This window comes from Rhinichthys klamathensis, unplaced genomic scaffold (assembly GCF_029890125.1).
Source record: "Rhinichthys klamathensis goyatoka isolate OS25496 unplaced genomic scaffold, OSU_Roscu_1.1 h1tg000117l_1, whole genome shotgun sequence".
In the NCBI taxonomy this organism is placed as follows: domain Eukaryota; kingdom Metazoa; phylum Chordata; class Actinopteri; order Cypriniformes; family Leuciscidae; genus Rhinichthys; species Rhinichthys klamathensis.
Window position 1 is genome coordinate 276,593 of NW_026606654.1, and position 16,099 is coordinate 292,691.

At 38.9% G+C, this 16,099-nt stretch overlaps 1 protein-coding gene across 2 annotated transcripts in view; it reads left to right on the forward strand.

Annotated features, from left to right (window-relative positions):
* Positions 1 to 295: 295 nt before the first annotated feature.
* The window catches only part of eml5 (EMAP like 5), a 115,843-nt gene continuing 100,039 nt past the window's right edge, over positions 296 to 16,099 (forward strand). Inside the window, exon 1 of one of the 2 annotated variants that reach the window (XR_008807455.1) lies at positions 296 to 822. Coding sequence is in view for 1 of the 2 variants with exons in the window: in XM_056255056.1 (XP_056111031.1) it covers positions 626 to 822 (197 nt within the window). In the remaining variant the exon portion in view is untranslated. The remainder of the gene's footprint in view (positions 823 to 16,099) is intronic. The other variant, XM_056255056.1, reaches the window with a different exon arrangement.

Sequence of the window (16,099 nt, forward strand, 5' to 3'; positions counted from 1 at the left end):
CTGTCATTCGATATTATAGGGTAAAAATATCCAGTCCTGTCTTTTATTAACTCATTAAGGTCATTAAGAGTTCAGAGTTAAACTAGTGTACTGAAGTAGGCCCACGACAAAAGCTATTAAACTGCCGTTTAGGCCATACACCGCTTAGACCCCTTTCTCCATCCTTCTCTAGCTCGCCATTGGTCCTCACATTTTAATTCAACTCATCCTCACGACGTGATTGGCCACACTTTCTGTCAATCACAACCGCCGTTCGTGATTGGCCGGTCCCAGTTAACTAATGCGAAAAATCCATGTTCTCAGGTTTGGCATGTCACTAGAGCAAAGCCAGTAAACCACACGTCTGGTCAGAAGTAGAGAGAGTAGATTCTAGCCTCGCACATGTCACAAGTAGTAAACGCCAGACTTTACAGCGTCAGAACAAAACAAAGCATTTGCCCTAACATTATGCAAACAGCCTAAAGTTGTGCACTTCACTTGAATTGAAATATGTCGTCGATTGGTTTGTCTTTGGCCGGACGAAGCTTCGCTGACAGCGGACTGAGCGGATAAACGGGACTGAATGTGACGGCTCGTCGCGTCGGTGAATGAAGAAGCATCGCTTCTAAGCAAAACACGTCCGAACATGGCTGACAGAACAGCTCCGAACTGTCATCTGCGACTCGAGTGGGTTTACGGCTACCGGGGACACCAGTGCCGCAACAACCTGTACTACACGGCCGCCAAGGAGATCGTGTACTTTGTCGCCGGCGTCGGAGTTGTGTACAACACACGGGAACACAAGCAGAAATTTTATTTGGGACATAACGATGACATAATCAGGTAGGCAAATTCACGTGGATGTTTTGAAGGAAATTCATTCAAATGCACGCCAACTACCACACTTAAAGTAGTGAACTCAACGGTGCCAATGCATTCAAGCCAGTGTCAGGCTTGAGACGTTGCTGTATATTTATATTTAATGGCAGGATCGAGTAAGTGTAGAGAGATGGAGGTGGAGGTTGTGTTCCTCTGAGGCGCTGTCCAGCACGCCAGGCTTCTGAAGGTGATCTCCGTCACGCTCAGCGATCACGCGATCACCTTCACGAGGCTCGCGTGCTGGACAGCGCCTCAGCGGAGCAACTTACGGGACTTGCATTTTGTCAACGCTAATTTTTATTTGTTGGTCTGTGTAAATGTATTCGCCAGGCGTACGTTGCTTCGGGTCTCACTGTTTTGTTGGCTAGTTAAAAGTAGTTTAACTATGAAAAGGAGACATCCCCGTTTTCTATCATTTAGTTGCTCTCGGTCTGGCTGTTTATAAGTCTTATATTAGTCACGAAAGGCTATTTTAAATCCTAAAGGTACGATGACATTTACCATTTTCGCGAGCGAAATTCAGTCATTTCAAAAGGAATGAACGGAAATGTCTTTTTTACAGACTGTGATGACGCGTTTTAACGGTCATCAGCGTCGTAAATCCTGCAATTTTTGTATTTTTTTTTTTTCATTTAAAAATTAATTACATTTATAACACTATTATACTTTGTATTGTATTACCTTAACTGCATCAAATTACAAAAAAAAAAAAAAAAATAGTTAACGCTGTTAAGTTGTTTTTAAAAGCCTACAGTGCCTGTGGGAGTGAAGGTAAAATGTACATCTTTAATTCTCTCTTCTGACTGCCGTTATTAATCTCTCTCTATTTTTCCCTCTTTTTGAAATTTTTGAAAACACTATTGTGGGGTTTTTCTTTTGCTATTTGAGCAAATTGGAACACAAAAAATATATTTAATGTAGTCTCCCATTCACCGCTATAGAAGTTTACCCAACTATGACGATGCTTCTGAGAAACCCGGAAATGTGAAAGTTTCTGAGAAACCCGATTTTTTTTTTTGCACATTTCTGCGGGGCCTGTACAGAAGCGTTTGTGAACACTACTTAAAAGAGTGATCAGATTTACTATAACAGCACTGTGCAGTAAGTGCAAAATGGAAATCCCAGAGTGGATCTTGAAGAGCATTGAAGAACAGTTCTGTCTCTCCACTCCACTCATATAAGAAGTTCCAGTCGGCTTTCACTCTGTATTTTGTCATGCTTCAATTCTGATCTCATGGAAAACGTAACTATTTATTTACGAGATGGCAATTTTGAATGAATTGACATTGTACGAAAAATGTACGATTTCTATTAAAAAGTAGAAATGAAGGTCCACCCTTAACCCCACACCTAAAGGGTAGGCTCATTCACACCAAGAACGATAACTATAAAGATAGCCATAACGATATTAGCTTCCACACCAGCGGACGATATCGTCACTTTAAATGGACTGCATTTATATAGCGCTTTCACAGACCCAATGGCCACCAAAGCGCTTTTTTACATTTGCCTCACATTCACCCATTCACACACTCATTCATACACCGACGGGCTCCGATGCTTGAGCTCTTTAAAGTAGGATGTATTCTGTTGTCAATGTTTTTATCATTCATCAGCTGGATATCATCTCTAAAAGAGATCCCAACATTATCGTTCCGCTGTGCCATTATATAGCTTTGGTGTGAACTGCTATTCTTTTATATTTAGAATGATTTTTAGAACTATATCTTTACCGTTATTGTTATAATTATCGTCCTTGGTGTGAATGGGCCTTAAGCTGTCACTGGGGCATAAGCAGAACGTCCAAAAATGTACAAATAAGAAACAAATTCATAGAAATTTGCCAAAACATAAAAACATAAAAATAGTTACAAATTGCCATGAGTCTGAGATTGTTTTGTCTATTTGGTACACAACTGCTCTTGTGAATTACTATTTATTTAATATCATTTATTGACTGTAAATCTGTAACTATAATTTGTTACTGTAAATATAAATTATAGATATATAATATAGACACAACGAATATCTACAAGACCTGTTTAGCTTTGTAGGTTAGCTTTAATTCATTAGCTAATTTAATATTATCAATAATCTTAACAACGAATTGTCGTGAAATGACCTCTATCTGAAGTCATGATATTGATGTATGTTCTCTTAAATTATAAATAATGATCATCATCCAAGGTTTATCCCCGTTGAACCTTAATAGTAACTCAGTTATTTATAGCTGTTTTCATACGCATCATGTCAAGGTGCTTTCAGCTGATGGTGAAGACATTATGATTCAGTCACATGATCATCAAGGTTATGGCATCCTACAGGAGTGTATGTGTGTCTGTGGGTGTGTGTTTGTGTGTTGTACGTGTGTGGTGTTTTAGTGAGAGCTTGAGGGGGTGGCGTTCTGCTTCGCCGCCGGTCATCTGCCTCAATTCTCTATTATTAATTAGGTGACAGAGTAACTGACCTTGGCTACCTTGCATTTGTGTGAATGCGTGAATGGTTTGGTGAACACATCTGTGTGCATGTGCCGCATAAAAATGTAGGCCTATAGCAAGAAATATGATCACATTGCAACGTTCTCAGACTTATAAAATTGGTTCGAATGTAAAATATGTGACCAGGTACATACATTTACTACCTCCTAGTATGTCCCCGGTGTGCATTTGTGTGTCAAATGTCTCATAGGGACTCATCCATCTCTGGTTACTTCAGTATTAGAATGTGACCCAATGCCTGACTTTCTGGGTGGCTGTATTTGCTATTCATGCATATCAGATGCGTCCATATGCCAGCAGTGCCCTATTATTAAGTCATCAGCACAGGTATCTTAATACATAGAAGTCATAAGTGATTCATATGCCACAGGATTATTCATACATTCAGTTCAAGACAAATGGATAAACAGAGAATGAGAGAAAGATATTAAAACATAGAAGATGTTTTAACATTTCACCTCTGCCAAAAGCAGCTATAACTCTATAATGCCATCACATACTCTGTTCTAGTGAAGAAAATTAATAAGGCGAATTACTATGAAAAAGACAATCTAGAAATACGAAACCTTTTCTTATAGTGTGATGCCTGTAAAGAATATATTCTGGTCATATTCCTTTAACGAAAGAAAAAAAGAAAGTGTATTATGCATAAAGAAAATAACTATATTTTTGGTATTATGATATTACTTTCATAGTAATTCAGCAAAATATCCCATTTTTAAGACTGATGCATCCTGATGTTTTGCTTTTGAGTTTACTTGTATTTTGTATCGGAACACACATTTGTAAAAACAAAAATGAAATATTGAAATATTAAATATTGGAAAAAAAATAATGAACATTTTCAAATTAGGATATTATTTATTGTAAAGTATTTATACTGTGTTGTACTCTTTTAATAAAGAATAAAAAAAAAAAACATTGTTCCTAGTCAAGGGGATACTCTGCATTATAATGATTAATATATTTGAATAAAAATTATAATCTAATGTAAATCTTCATGTTTCATCCAGACGCAATAAGTCTTCCAATATTCTGATATGAGATACAAAAACACCTCAGATCAGGTTTCTAAGTAGAAATATACATCGTTCAAATGCCAGATCAAATACAGGTATTTCTTGTATTGTCTAATGACATGGGGTCGGTAGTTGATGGTGGAGTTGGTTTGTATCCTCTGTGATTTGCCCTTGAGTAGATGCTCAGTGGGAGGTGGAGGATGGAGCCCAGAGCTGAGCTACAGATGTTGAACAGCAGCTTGTGTGTGTGTGTGTGTGTGTGTGTGTGTGTGTGTGTGTGTGTGTGTGTGTGTGTGTGTGTGAGAGAGAATGAGAGACCCTCTCATACCTAACAGACGTGATTCTGTTTATATCGTACTGTGAGTTGGTCTAAATCGACTCCTATAAGCAAGCTGTGTGATCATGCTGTTCTGAAAACTGCTGATATATGTCCTCATTTTTGTAAACGTTCCGTGAAAACACTCACTCAGGTAAACACTAACATAAATGCATAAAATATTGAACTTTGAGCTGAAAAAAGCATATCTCCAAATTTAAACACATATTTAAACATTTAAAGCAGTGGTTCTCAAACTTTTTCGGTCATTCCCCACTTTGGACAAGGGGGAATTTTCAAGCCCCACCTGCCCCCATCGCCCCGACACAATGCTAATGAAATACGTAACAAGCTTAAAATGTTCCAATTTATTGAAGTAACAAGTAGTATCAGTATAGTAACAAGTTGTATCTAAATACAAACTAACTATCTACATCAAATAACAGCAAGTTCAAAAATAAAGAAAATGAAGTGCATCTGTGTCATAACTTGCATGAAATTCGAAAATAGAGAAAATAAAAGTGCCTCAAAAATAGAAAAGAAATAAAAGTGCCACTTTGCAATCTGTTAAAAAAAGAAAAGAAGAGAAATCTATTTGGCAAGACAGGTCTATTTATCCCTGCATTAGTGACTGCAATGAGCCTGTTTTGCATTGCACAATTTCTCAAAGCAGGGTTGCAGGCTTGATACTGCCACTCTCAAATCATGTTCAATGTTCAGAGAAATTTCATGTCTTGTCGTAAGCCACAACATAATGACGTCACATATTTTCCAACCCAGCCCTCAGGCCCCACTTACGCATGAACCAGCTTCCAGCGCGCCTGGCCATCGGCGCGAAACATAGGCTACATATCTACATATCTATGGGCGCAAAAGTTTGTTCCGCTACAATTAATATGCCGACGTCACGTCAATCATTATTTTGGGGGTGGGGAATTCCTGTTACTTGTTGTCGCCCCCGGGGGTGATCGGTCTAATCGGCAACACACAGCTATAAGGACGGTTTGCTCTCACACGCGCTGCATTAATAGTCACACACACACACACACACGCGCGCGCGCGCGCAGTCACTCTCTACTCTAGTGCGCGGTCTTGCTCCAGATTCCGGGAGATTGGATCTCATTTGCGGGCGTCAAGGAGCCGCCATCAATATGCGGGAGACTCCCGGAACTTCCGGGACATTTGGGATGTCTGGATAAAGATTCAAAGGCATAAAAAGGAAAATTTCCTCCCGTTTGGCGCGCCCCACCTGTCACGTCTCTATTCCCCACCAGTGGGGCGCGCCCCACACTTTGAGAACCGCTGATTTAAAGGAACAGTTTATAAGTTATTTACTCACCTTTGTCATTCCAAACCCTGAAGTTTTTCTTTCTTTCATGGATCGATGTAGTTAATATGCAGAATGTCCTTGCTGGGTGGTATGACAAAATACATTGTGACAATATAAAGTGTATCGATAGAGATTTTCGTACATCGTGTTGTGTGTTGCGGGATGTAAATATATCCATGCAGTGCAGGACTGCTGGTTATTGACATGTTAGAGCAGTAAAGATGCATGCATGAATGAAAATAAAGCACGAGGCATGATGTTGAAGAGGTATTAAGGTAGGATCACATCACATTTACTGTTGTTTAGCAAATTTTTGCAAGCAAAGTCATTTTCCAATCGAGCAAAAGATTTCCCCATCGGGCAAAAAATTTCCCCACGCAGATTTCGCAACGGTTGGTTCAGTCAGTCGAAATTGTCGTGTTGACCAACAGAAAGCTGCTTGGTATTGAATTCAGTTCTCTTTTGCACCTTATTAAACTTGAATGGTCAAATATACAAATAGTCATTTTTGTCAAAACGACCTATCATGGCAAGTATTCACATAAACAGAGTTGGTTATGTCTTAAACAGTGAACATAAACAGTTGGGAAATAAATGAAACGTGTGTCAATATATTAGATCAGTGCATTAAAGTCACAGCAGCCTAATGTATCTTAAAATGTTATCGTGAAAGAAAAAATAACTCGTATTGTAAAATCAGATTTTGGTCATTTCGCCCACCTCTATGTTGCTAAAAAGTATAAAAATGTGCATAGACTAATTTATCGAGACATTTATCGGCCATTTGTGTCCTTTTAGAGCTCAACAGCTCCAGTTCCCATTCACTTTCTTTGTATGGAAAAGAGCAGCCAGGAGATTCTCTTTGATCTCCTTTCATGTTCTTCAGAAGGAAGATAGTCATACGAGTTTGAAACAACATTAGTGTGAGTAAATTATTACAGAATTGTATGGTTAAAACAATGTCTTAAAACATTTATACCTTAGATTCTAAAACAGCACATGATATGATGGCTTAGCTTAACCACGTCCGATATACTGTACATGAAAATCACGTTTTTAGCCCAGAAATGTCTGCATGTGAGCGTAAACGAGTCCCACGGACAGGTGCATGCTGGTCACGCTCCTGAGGCTGTATGCTCTCAGACATTCGTTTGTTTACTACAGGTGTTCAAAAATTGATGGGGGCGGATAGAGACTGGACATGCCGGGCATCTGAGCGAGAATGACTGGAAAAGATGGGAAAATGTCTGCCGAGTGCCGACCTGCTGCTTTGTATCCATCCGTCCTTCTTTCATGTGACTAGACCAGTGAATGTCTATCAAGTGGATAACTCTGTTGTGAATTTTTTTTTGTGTGCACGGGATTTCTGTGAGGCCGAATACCACAAAATGAGTTTTTTCTTACCGAGATGAGGATTTGGTGACTTCAGCAACATTTGCAATCCCAGCGTTTACGTATGAGTGTGTGTGACTGACTGACATGATTGCTCATGCGAGGGGGAGGGGTGGACATTGTGTCGCGTTTAAACCACGTGATATTATCAGATAGAAGCCCCCCCCACCCTCTCTCGATCATGCTCGAGTCCATCTGTAAGCCATGTGCACTCATATGCACTCATTTCTAATGTAATCCTTAATCTGCGCTGCCTTCTGATGCTCTTACTCTAATAGTATCAATGAGTGTAACAGTTTGAATGTGTGTGCTGGTGTGCGCCGCTGTGTGTTTGTGGTCTGGGTTGTCAGTTTTAGCACAGATCATGTGCACACAATGCACGAATGCCAGGGTTTGGGTTAGATTGTGATCCCTGTGTATGTTTGTTGAATTTGAAGCTTCAGTTGCCACCGAGATTAAATGTAGGGGTTTTATACCTTCTATATAAGCTCCTCTGGGCGCGCTCCGCTTGTTAGCTTTTTGTCAACGGCCTTGGCAGCTCTCCACCTAACGTGATTGAACTATTGCTTTACAGAGTAAAACCTCCTCTAGAGGCAGAAATCACTGCCCACTGAAATACTGTCAGGTAGTTGTGAGACTCTCATATAGTAGGGATGGAATCAGTGAAATGTTGGTATTTCTGTCACTAGTTTTAGCACGTTTTAGAGCCAGGATTGATCCTTAAAAGCAGGGTTGGGGATTTGTTCCAGAAATGTTTTGTAATGATGGTAAGTCTCTTCACATCCTGATAGCAATCACTAAGTTAAGTGGTCTAAATTAGGGGTCGACCGATTATCGGCCTGGCCGATACTAAGCATTTTTATGGTTATCGGTATCGGCCATTTTCAAAACCGATTTGCCGATAAAATAATTTTATTTTGAAATGCGCTATATTTGGCTCTACACAGCCACATCTGTCGGAACTCACCACTCTGTAGACTAGACTAATGTCCCCACCCATCTGATTTGTTGGGAGTCACGAGTCCGGTCAATCAACGCGGAAAGCTGAAGGCACTGAAAGTTTTGCACTCTCACACCGTAAGCACTTGCTGACTGGAGCTGCTTCACTGATCACCAGTTGTCTCTCAAAGTTAAGGCAGCAGCAGACTTTGCTGAAGAAGCAATAAATTACTACACTGAAGTTGCAAAATACCTCAATATAATAGAGCCCTGTGATTTCCGCGATGCAGAAAACAGACGAAAATCCAGTCATGAAAACGGAATTTACTGTATAAAGCGGAATGTCACGGAATTTGTCAACTTTTTGATGACTTAATAAAAAGCAGGTCAGTACAAATCAAATCGAATTTCAAACCGCAAAAAGACTATTTAAATATGAATCCTGCGTGTCTCTAAATGAATGGCGCAGACGCGTGATTTCATTTACCACATAGGGATGCACGATATTGGATTTTGGCCGATATTCGATATGCCGATATTTTCAAACTAAATTTGCCCGATACCGATATATTTGTATTTTTTTTAAGTGCAAAAAAAGGTTATTAAAGGGGTCATATAATGCCATTTTTGTACAAGCTAATATGATTCTTTAGGGTCTAAATTAAAAGTTTGTAATATATTTTAATTCAAAATTCTCATTAGTATTGTAAGAAAACACTTATTTTACCTGGTCAAAAACAGCTCTGTTTTCAGCACGCCGTTTCAGTGTATATGACTTTAAATGATAATGAGCTTTGCTCTCCCTGCCTCTCTGTTCTGTGCATACACCATTTGTAACACAATAACACAATAACCATAACGCGTTGTTCAGTATAAACGTGGGATTATGAATTATATTGAGAACGTCGTACATAGAAAACATGCCGTAATGTACCCTGACTGAGTGTAAACCTTAGATGCATTCATTGTAAAGCGTGCAGCTAGCGATTTGCAAAGATTAATATATTAATATAAAGTTTAATAAAACGTTGCACTCACTTCCGTTCTTCTGGAGATTCAGCAGGAACACGAATATCTGGTACCGATCCTTTTTTATCATTTTATCATTTTATGATGGTTGTGTGCAGCCACTGCCAACACACATTTCAGTACAATCAACTTGTAAAAGTGCATGTACCATTATATGACCCCTTTAAAGCTTCTATTAAAGTTCTCAGTCAAGAGCAGTGAGTGATTTCCTCTGTGTTTTGTTGTTTTATTAACATTAAAGGGATAGTTCTCCCAAAAATTTAAATTGTCATCATTTACTCTCTCAAGTTTCTTTCTTCTGTTGAAAATAAAAGTTATTTGGAAGAATGTGGCTAACCAAACAGTTGCTGTACTCCAGTGACTTCCATCGTATATTTAAGCACAAGAAAGAAATTAATACAGGTTTGGAACAACATTAGAGTGAGTAAATAATGACAGAATTTTTATTTCTGGGTGCAGTATCTCTTTAAGGACAAGCGGCAGCATATTACTACTGTCTCTTTAAAGGGTCATGAAACCCCCCTCTTTCAGCTCAAGTCTAGCTCACAATCTTTTTGAAAAATGCAACTTAAATGGGCGTGGATGGCTGTGAGAAGGGGTGTGGTAAGGCCATCACTGTCATCGCCAGTATCCCATGCATATCGACTGTCACTAAAAGCAGTGGTAAAACGTGAGGAAATGCTAGATTTTTTTTATAGCTGGCAAAGTTAAAGTCTTATGAAATACGACACTTTATTATTGTCCTTTCAAACGTAACTGAATGCCCTGCTATATTACCCTACTACAGTAATCATAATTCTATTGAGAACATATTAATGCAGGCTACATGTATAATTATAATTTCATTATAAAATATATAGTTGTTTATAGACACTATACATATATTTGAAAATTATTAATTTTCCGCTTAAAAAAAAACTTTCGTGCATAGCCTAGATCTACGCGCCCCCTGAACCCCCATAATAAAGATGGCTCTGTGGAGGTGGATGACTTCTCATTTTAGACACACACACACACACACCTCTGAAGGGATAGAAAGTCCTCGGGACTTGGTACCGCATCACTCGCAAGACGCAACCTGCATTGGTTGTCAACAAGGCGAAGTCCATTCTCCAATTCTCGAAGCTCTCTCGAGAAAAATGTTTGCAGCACACACGTTTAGATGTGTCCGTGGTTGATGGAAAACCAACTGCCCACATATTCAACCCAATTGGACTTTTGCGCCACGAAAACAAACACTTGGGTGCGTCCCATGATTGCCTCTCTCATCTACTACGCGATATCACAGTTTGACATGTCTGTCATTGGAAAGATCCACGTGGTGTCATGAATAATTAAGAGACAGTGTCTTCTCATAGGATATGAAAACTCAGTCTCATTAATAATTATGAGACACCGATGAGTCATCAACGCACTCACAGTGCACTGCCACGTCACAGCCTGCGATGAAGATTTTAAACCCGGAAGACGAAAAAAGCGGAAACAAACTCAAATTTAACCATTTTAACCCTACTTTTAAATCTAACTGATGCTAGCATTGTCTTCAATGGTGTTCAACACACATACCTCTGTAAAAATCTCAGAAAATTTGGTTTGGGGTTTCATGAGCCTTTAAGAACTGCACGCGACGTGTCTAATAAACACGCATTTGACAGGCAGATTTTCTCTGTTTGCTTTCACTTTAGACATAACCAACTTTGTTTATGTAAACCTTGTGTGTATTTGACAGTATCAGCGCAATAAGACTCGAAAGATTAGTCCAGTATGCAGGCGCTGTGACAGGCTTTTAGTTCCTGTGAGCGTCGGGTGTAACGCGCTCAGAAAAGCGGATGTTAGAATCAGCACGTGAATGACAAATGGTTTACCTAGCAAGACTTTGACGCACATGCAAATAATGAACTTTTGTGAATTGCAGTGTCCCGTGAGTGTAACTCTACCTCTGCGTTTACATGTGATGTGATGTGAATGTACGTCGCGTTGTACAGTATGTTGAGATGAAGGCGCCAGAATTGAACTGATAGAATGCACGATACTATGATTTTTCTTCAAAAGCAGATCGTGGAGACATTTTAATCGTCCACGATCAAAAACCGTGAGACGCACACCCCTAGTTGGAAGTTTAAGTTGCTGGCGCTCATGCTTCGTTCACGGTCGTCACGCATAGAAAACACGCCACCCTATCGGCAAGGCTCATCGGCAGAAATATTCATATATGCCGATGATGGTCATTTTAAGCTTTTATCGGCCGATACCGATGTTGTCCCGATATCATCGTGCATCCCTATTACCACTCACACACACACACACTGGAGCACGCGTGACGCTTGTGCTGTTTTCAGCCTCAGCCGCATCATTATATGAGGACATAATTGCATAAACATCGTCACTTAGTCACTTCATGAGCTTTTTAATGCTTCAACTGAGAAAAGTTATCGTCATATCATATCATAAACACACAGAAACTCAAAGATCTCCACGGCCTATTTGTCAAAACCCTTTATTATTCTTAATTTTGACATTAATTTACATTTTTACACCAGACATATATCGGTTCAAAATATCGGTTATCGGTCTATTTGATCTGTAATAATCGGTATCGGCATCGGCCCTGAAAATGACATATCGGTCGACCCCTAGTCTAAATGTGTTTATATATATATCGTCTGTGGAAGGCGTAGGACCATAAAATGTTTGTCCGATCATTGAATTCAGTCCGAACGCAATGATACGATGTCCTATCTGCCTATCAACGTATGTATTTCCATACCTCTGTGGATCTGTTCGCGCAGACATCACACGTCATCAGTGTGTTAGACAGGCGTCAGTCACCGAGCACCACAACCGAAACAGCAGCCGCCTTTTACACTTCCTACTGAAGCAAAACAACCAGCTTATGCTGCGTTCACGCCATAACTACTGTAATTTGGAAGAGATGGAAAAAAAGTCCGAATTGTGAGATAAAAAGTCGCAGTTACCTTTTTATTTAATTTTCATAAGTAATGCTTCCATAAGTAAATAAGTCGAAAGTAAAGTAGTATAAAACATGAAATTAAAGACATTAATTATAATTTCGATTTCAAATAAATGTTGCTTTTTATTAATCAAGGAATCCTGGAAAAATATTAAGCATTTTCAACATTGATAATAAGAAGTGAAGTGATGATTGAAATAATAGCTGTTAAAAATTCAGCTTTGCCATCACAGGAATAAATTACATTTTAGAATATATATATATATATATATATATATTAGGGCTGTTCGAAAATCGATTGCACAATCGATCAGACCAACCAACACAAGTATCGAAAACGAAAATAGGGAATCGATTTTAATGGCCTTTTTTTTTTTTTTTTACCAAAAATGTGTTTTAAGTGGACAGATCAATACAGCACACAGAACATGTAGGATGGCGGAAAATAACAATGTCTTTTCTGTTAACCAAATGCTTTTTAATATTCGCTATTACTTCAATGCAAGTGAACAAGCGCGCCGTTATTTGTTGCGTAGTGACGTGTGTGTTCGAGTCAGCCATCATGAGGACTCACGAGTTGCGTATTTGCGCAGATTTGGCTTACACAAACTTCCACAGCAAAGAAAGTGAGTAAGAAATACGCCAGATTGGCTCGTGATTTGACAGCGTTACCCGACAAAGTTCATTTTTACCCTCATTTGGTGGGTTGGAGGGTGTTAATTTCAATCTCTGAATGTTGCGCTCCTGTTTGTCATTGTGCACAAAACTTCACGCCAATAAGTCATCAGAAATATTGCTGACTTGTGCGTCTCAAGCATAGGTCTCAAGCAGGTCTCAAGCGCCCTCTTTACGTTCGTCGTAATGCCTGTTAGGTGTCCGTGGATTTGCCTGTATTTGGTGATGAAAATGGAAACGTCTTTAGACATGGAAAATCGATTTTACAATCGATTCAATGAACACTTATGTTTAAAAAATCGAACAGGATTTTTTCACAAAAGTGACAGCCCTAATATATATATATATATATATATATATACTACTTTTAAATTTAAATATTAATTTCACAATAGTCCTCTTTTTACTGTATTTTGATCAAATAAATGCAGCCTGAGTGAGCATAAGATATTCTTTCAAAATTATTAAAAAACCTTACCGACCCCAAACTTTTGAATTATAATATATTTTTGCAGATTTGTAGAATTTGTAGATCTCAAAGTACAAATTCATGCGCTATTATTGCTGAGTTTGTGTGTGTGCCAGGATGAGTCCACACTTTATGTCTGGGCATAATAAGCATGCTGCATATATGTTGACAAGATGCAGTCATGCGTGTTCGAGCCCATTAGAGTGACGCTAATGCTGGGAGACTGGCGTCCTGTTCCTATCGGTTTCACAGCGATCAGCGAGGCTTCCCTCTTCCCAGCAATGTCAGGGAATCCCCACCCCTTCTATAGTAGTTCCAGTGAACGCTACAATCACCCTCATTCATTATCCCAAAGCGGCTTATCTGACACATCTACACACATCTAACAGTCTGACATACTAACACACACCAGCACATGGTGTGTTTTGTGTGGAAGTGTAAATGTCCTCACTTTGCAGACAGGTCTTTCATTAAGCGTTTTGAGACCTGGAAAGGCATCCCTTTGTGTGCTCATTAGCCCATGATCCATTGCACGAGGGTTTCTATGCAGTCATAATTAATTTATTCCATTAATGAAAATGTCCTATAACAGGAAGGTTTCCAGATAAATAGTCTCAGACCTTTTGGCTGAACGTCTGAAGCATATAATAGGGCTTGTGGCGCTCCATTTAAACACACTGCAATGTTTCCATCAGACTATAGACTATATAGACTACCAAAAAATAAAGTAGAATTAATCTGGTCATGTGATGAGGGGAGCCACTACATGTCAAATAAAACAGCTTTTATTAGGCAACTGATATGACTGGAGTATTCATCTTATGTGAGGGAATATTTATTTTAAACATTTTCCAATCTTAACATCAATGAGAATTTTTTTTTTGCTAAGTGCAGTTTTAAGAAGCATTTTATATTTTTATTACCGGGTCCTGACACAATTGTAAGTAGCCTGAAGTAACGTGATACACATTAATGAATAATATTGAACATTAATATTCATTTCACATTGATAATTCACTTAGTGAAGTAAGTCAGAGCATTCCCATGTGCTCCAAAACCTGAACGGGACAAGGGAGCGTGTGTGGTATATGTAATATAGGTCTATATATATATATATATATATATATATATATATAATTAATTAACTGTTTTCTATTTTAAAATATAATTTATTGCTGTTATGCAAAGCTGAATTTTCAGCATCATTACTCCAGTCCTCAGCGTTACATTATACTTCAATCATTCTAATATGCTGATTTGGTCCTCAAAAATATTGCTTGTTATTATGAATGCTCTGCTTAATATTTTTGTGGAACTCGTGATGCATATTTTTGTATTCTTTGAATAATAGAACGTTCAAAAGAACATGGTTTAGTTGAAATCGAAATTTAGTTAGGCCAATGGGCCCTATCTAGCACCCGGCGCAAATGACTTTGTACACTGACGCATGTATCATTCCTATTTTGCACCCGCGCAAAGCGGGCTTTTCCCTCCACAGACGCACGTAGGTAAACTAGGAAATGAACTTGCGCTCCCTGGGCGGGTCGGCGCAAAAAGGAGGCGTGTTTCGGCGCAAACATTCCCTAGTGCTATTTTGCAGTTCCAGAAAACAATTCCGTAATTGCGTTGCGCGTTGTTCATAATGCTATTTTAAGCGCTCATGCTTGGCCATAATGTAGCGGGTGCACAACGCGCATACACTTTGATTCTCTCATCAACACAGATGCAGCAGTTTTTATTTTTGCAAATACATTATAACAAGGAAAAATATAAACACGGGAAATCATTGTGGTGTCCTAATTGTAGTAATGACGGATCAGACCTGTTTGCCCAATAGTGGCAAGACACATATGTATATAAGGACATCTGACAAATTAGTTTGTCCGTCAAGAACCAGGAAAAAAAAAAACTCCCATCCCCACACAACGTCACTTCTCTGTCTTTCACGGTCAAGAACGTCGGTCTCCTCGGCTGTGAAGCGCTCCTGGCGCGCGCCTGGTAAATCCGCCATAATAATAACAATCCGCCATGCAACATGCGCACCTGCTCTTAAAGGGTATGTTGGATGACGCTCTGATTGGTTTATTTCACGTTACGGCCAAACCACACCTATGAATAATGAAGCTACTTCAGACCAACCCCTTTTAAACTTGCGTCGGGCGCAAGAGTCATTTATCCCGCCGGTAAAATAGCAACAGCGCCCAAGACCCGCCCACAAAGTTACTTGCGCTTCGCGCTTGATACTTGTGTTTCAGATCGTTAAAATAGGGCCCAATTTCTTTTAAAGTTAGTGTTAAATAGTATAAATGATAAATATTGTATTGTTTCATATAAAAATGGAAAGTTCAGACTCTAAATTCTGGATAAGCTGCATTTGAAGCTTGAAGCAAAGATATTATAAATATATTAATATTCCATTGATCTAACACCCCTTAGATGATAAATTCATGGTATAAATGCAGGACCTCAATTGGCTTTTTTGCTTTATTAACCACCTAACCTAATTGGGCATTTTTAAATTGCAGATACTAACACAAATAATGTGGAGATTTTTTGCTCCACATTTATTTTTGCAGTGTCTGGAATCCAGCAATATTTTTAGA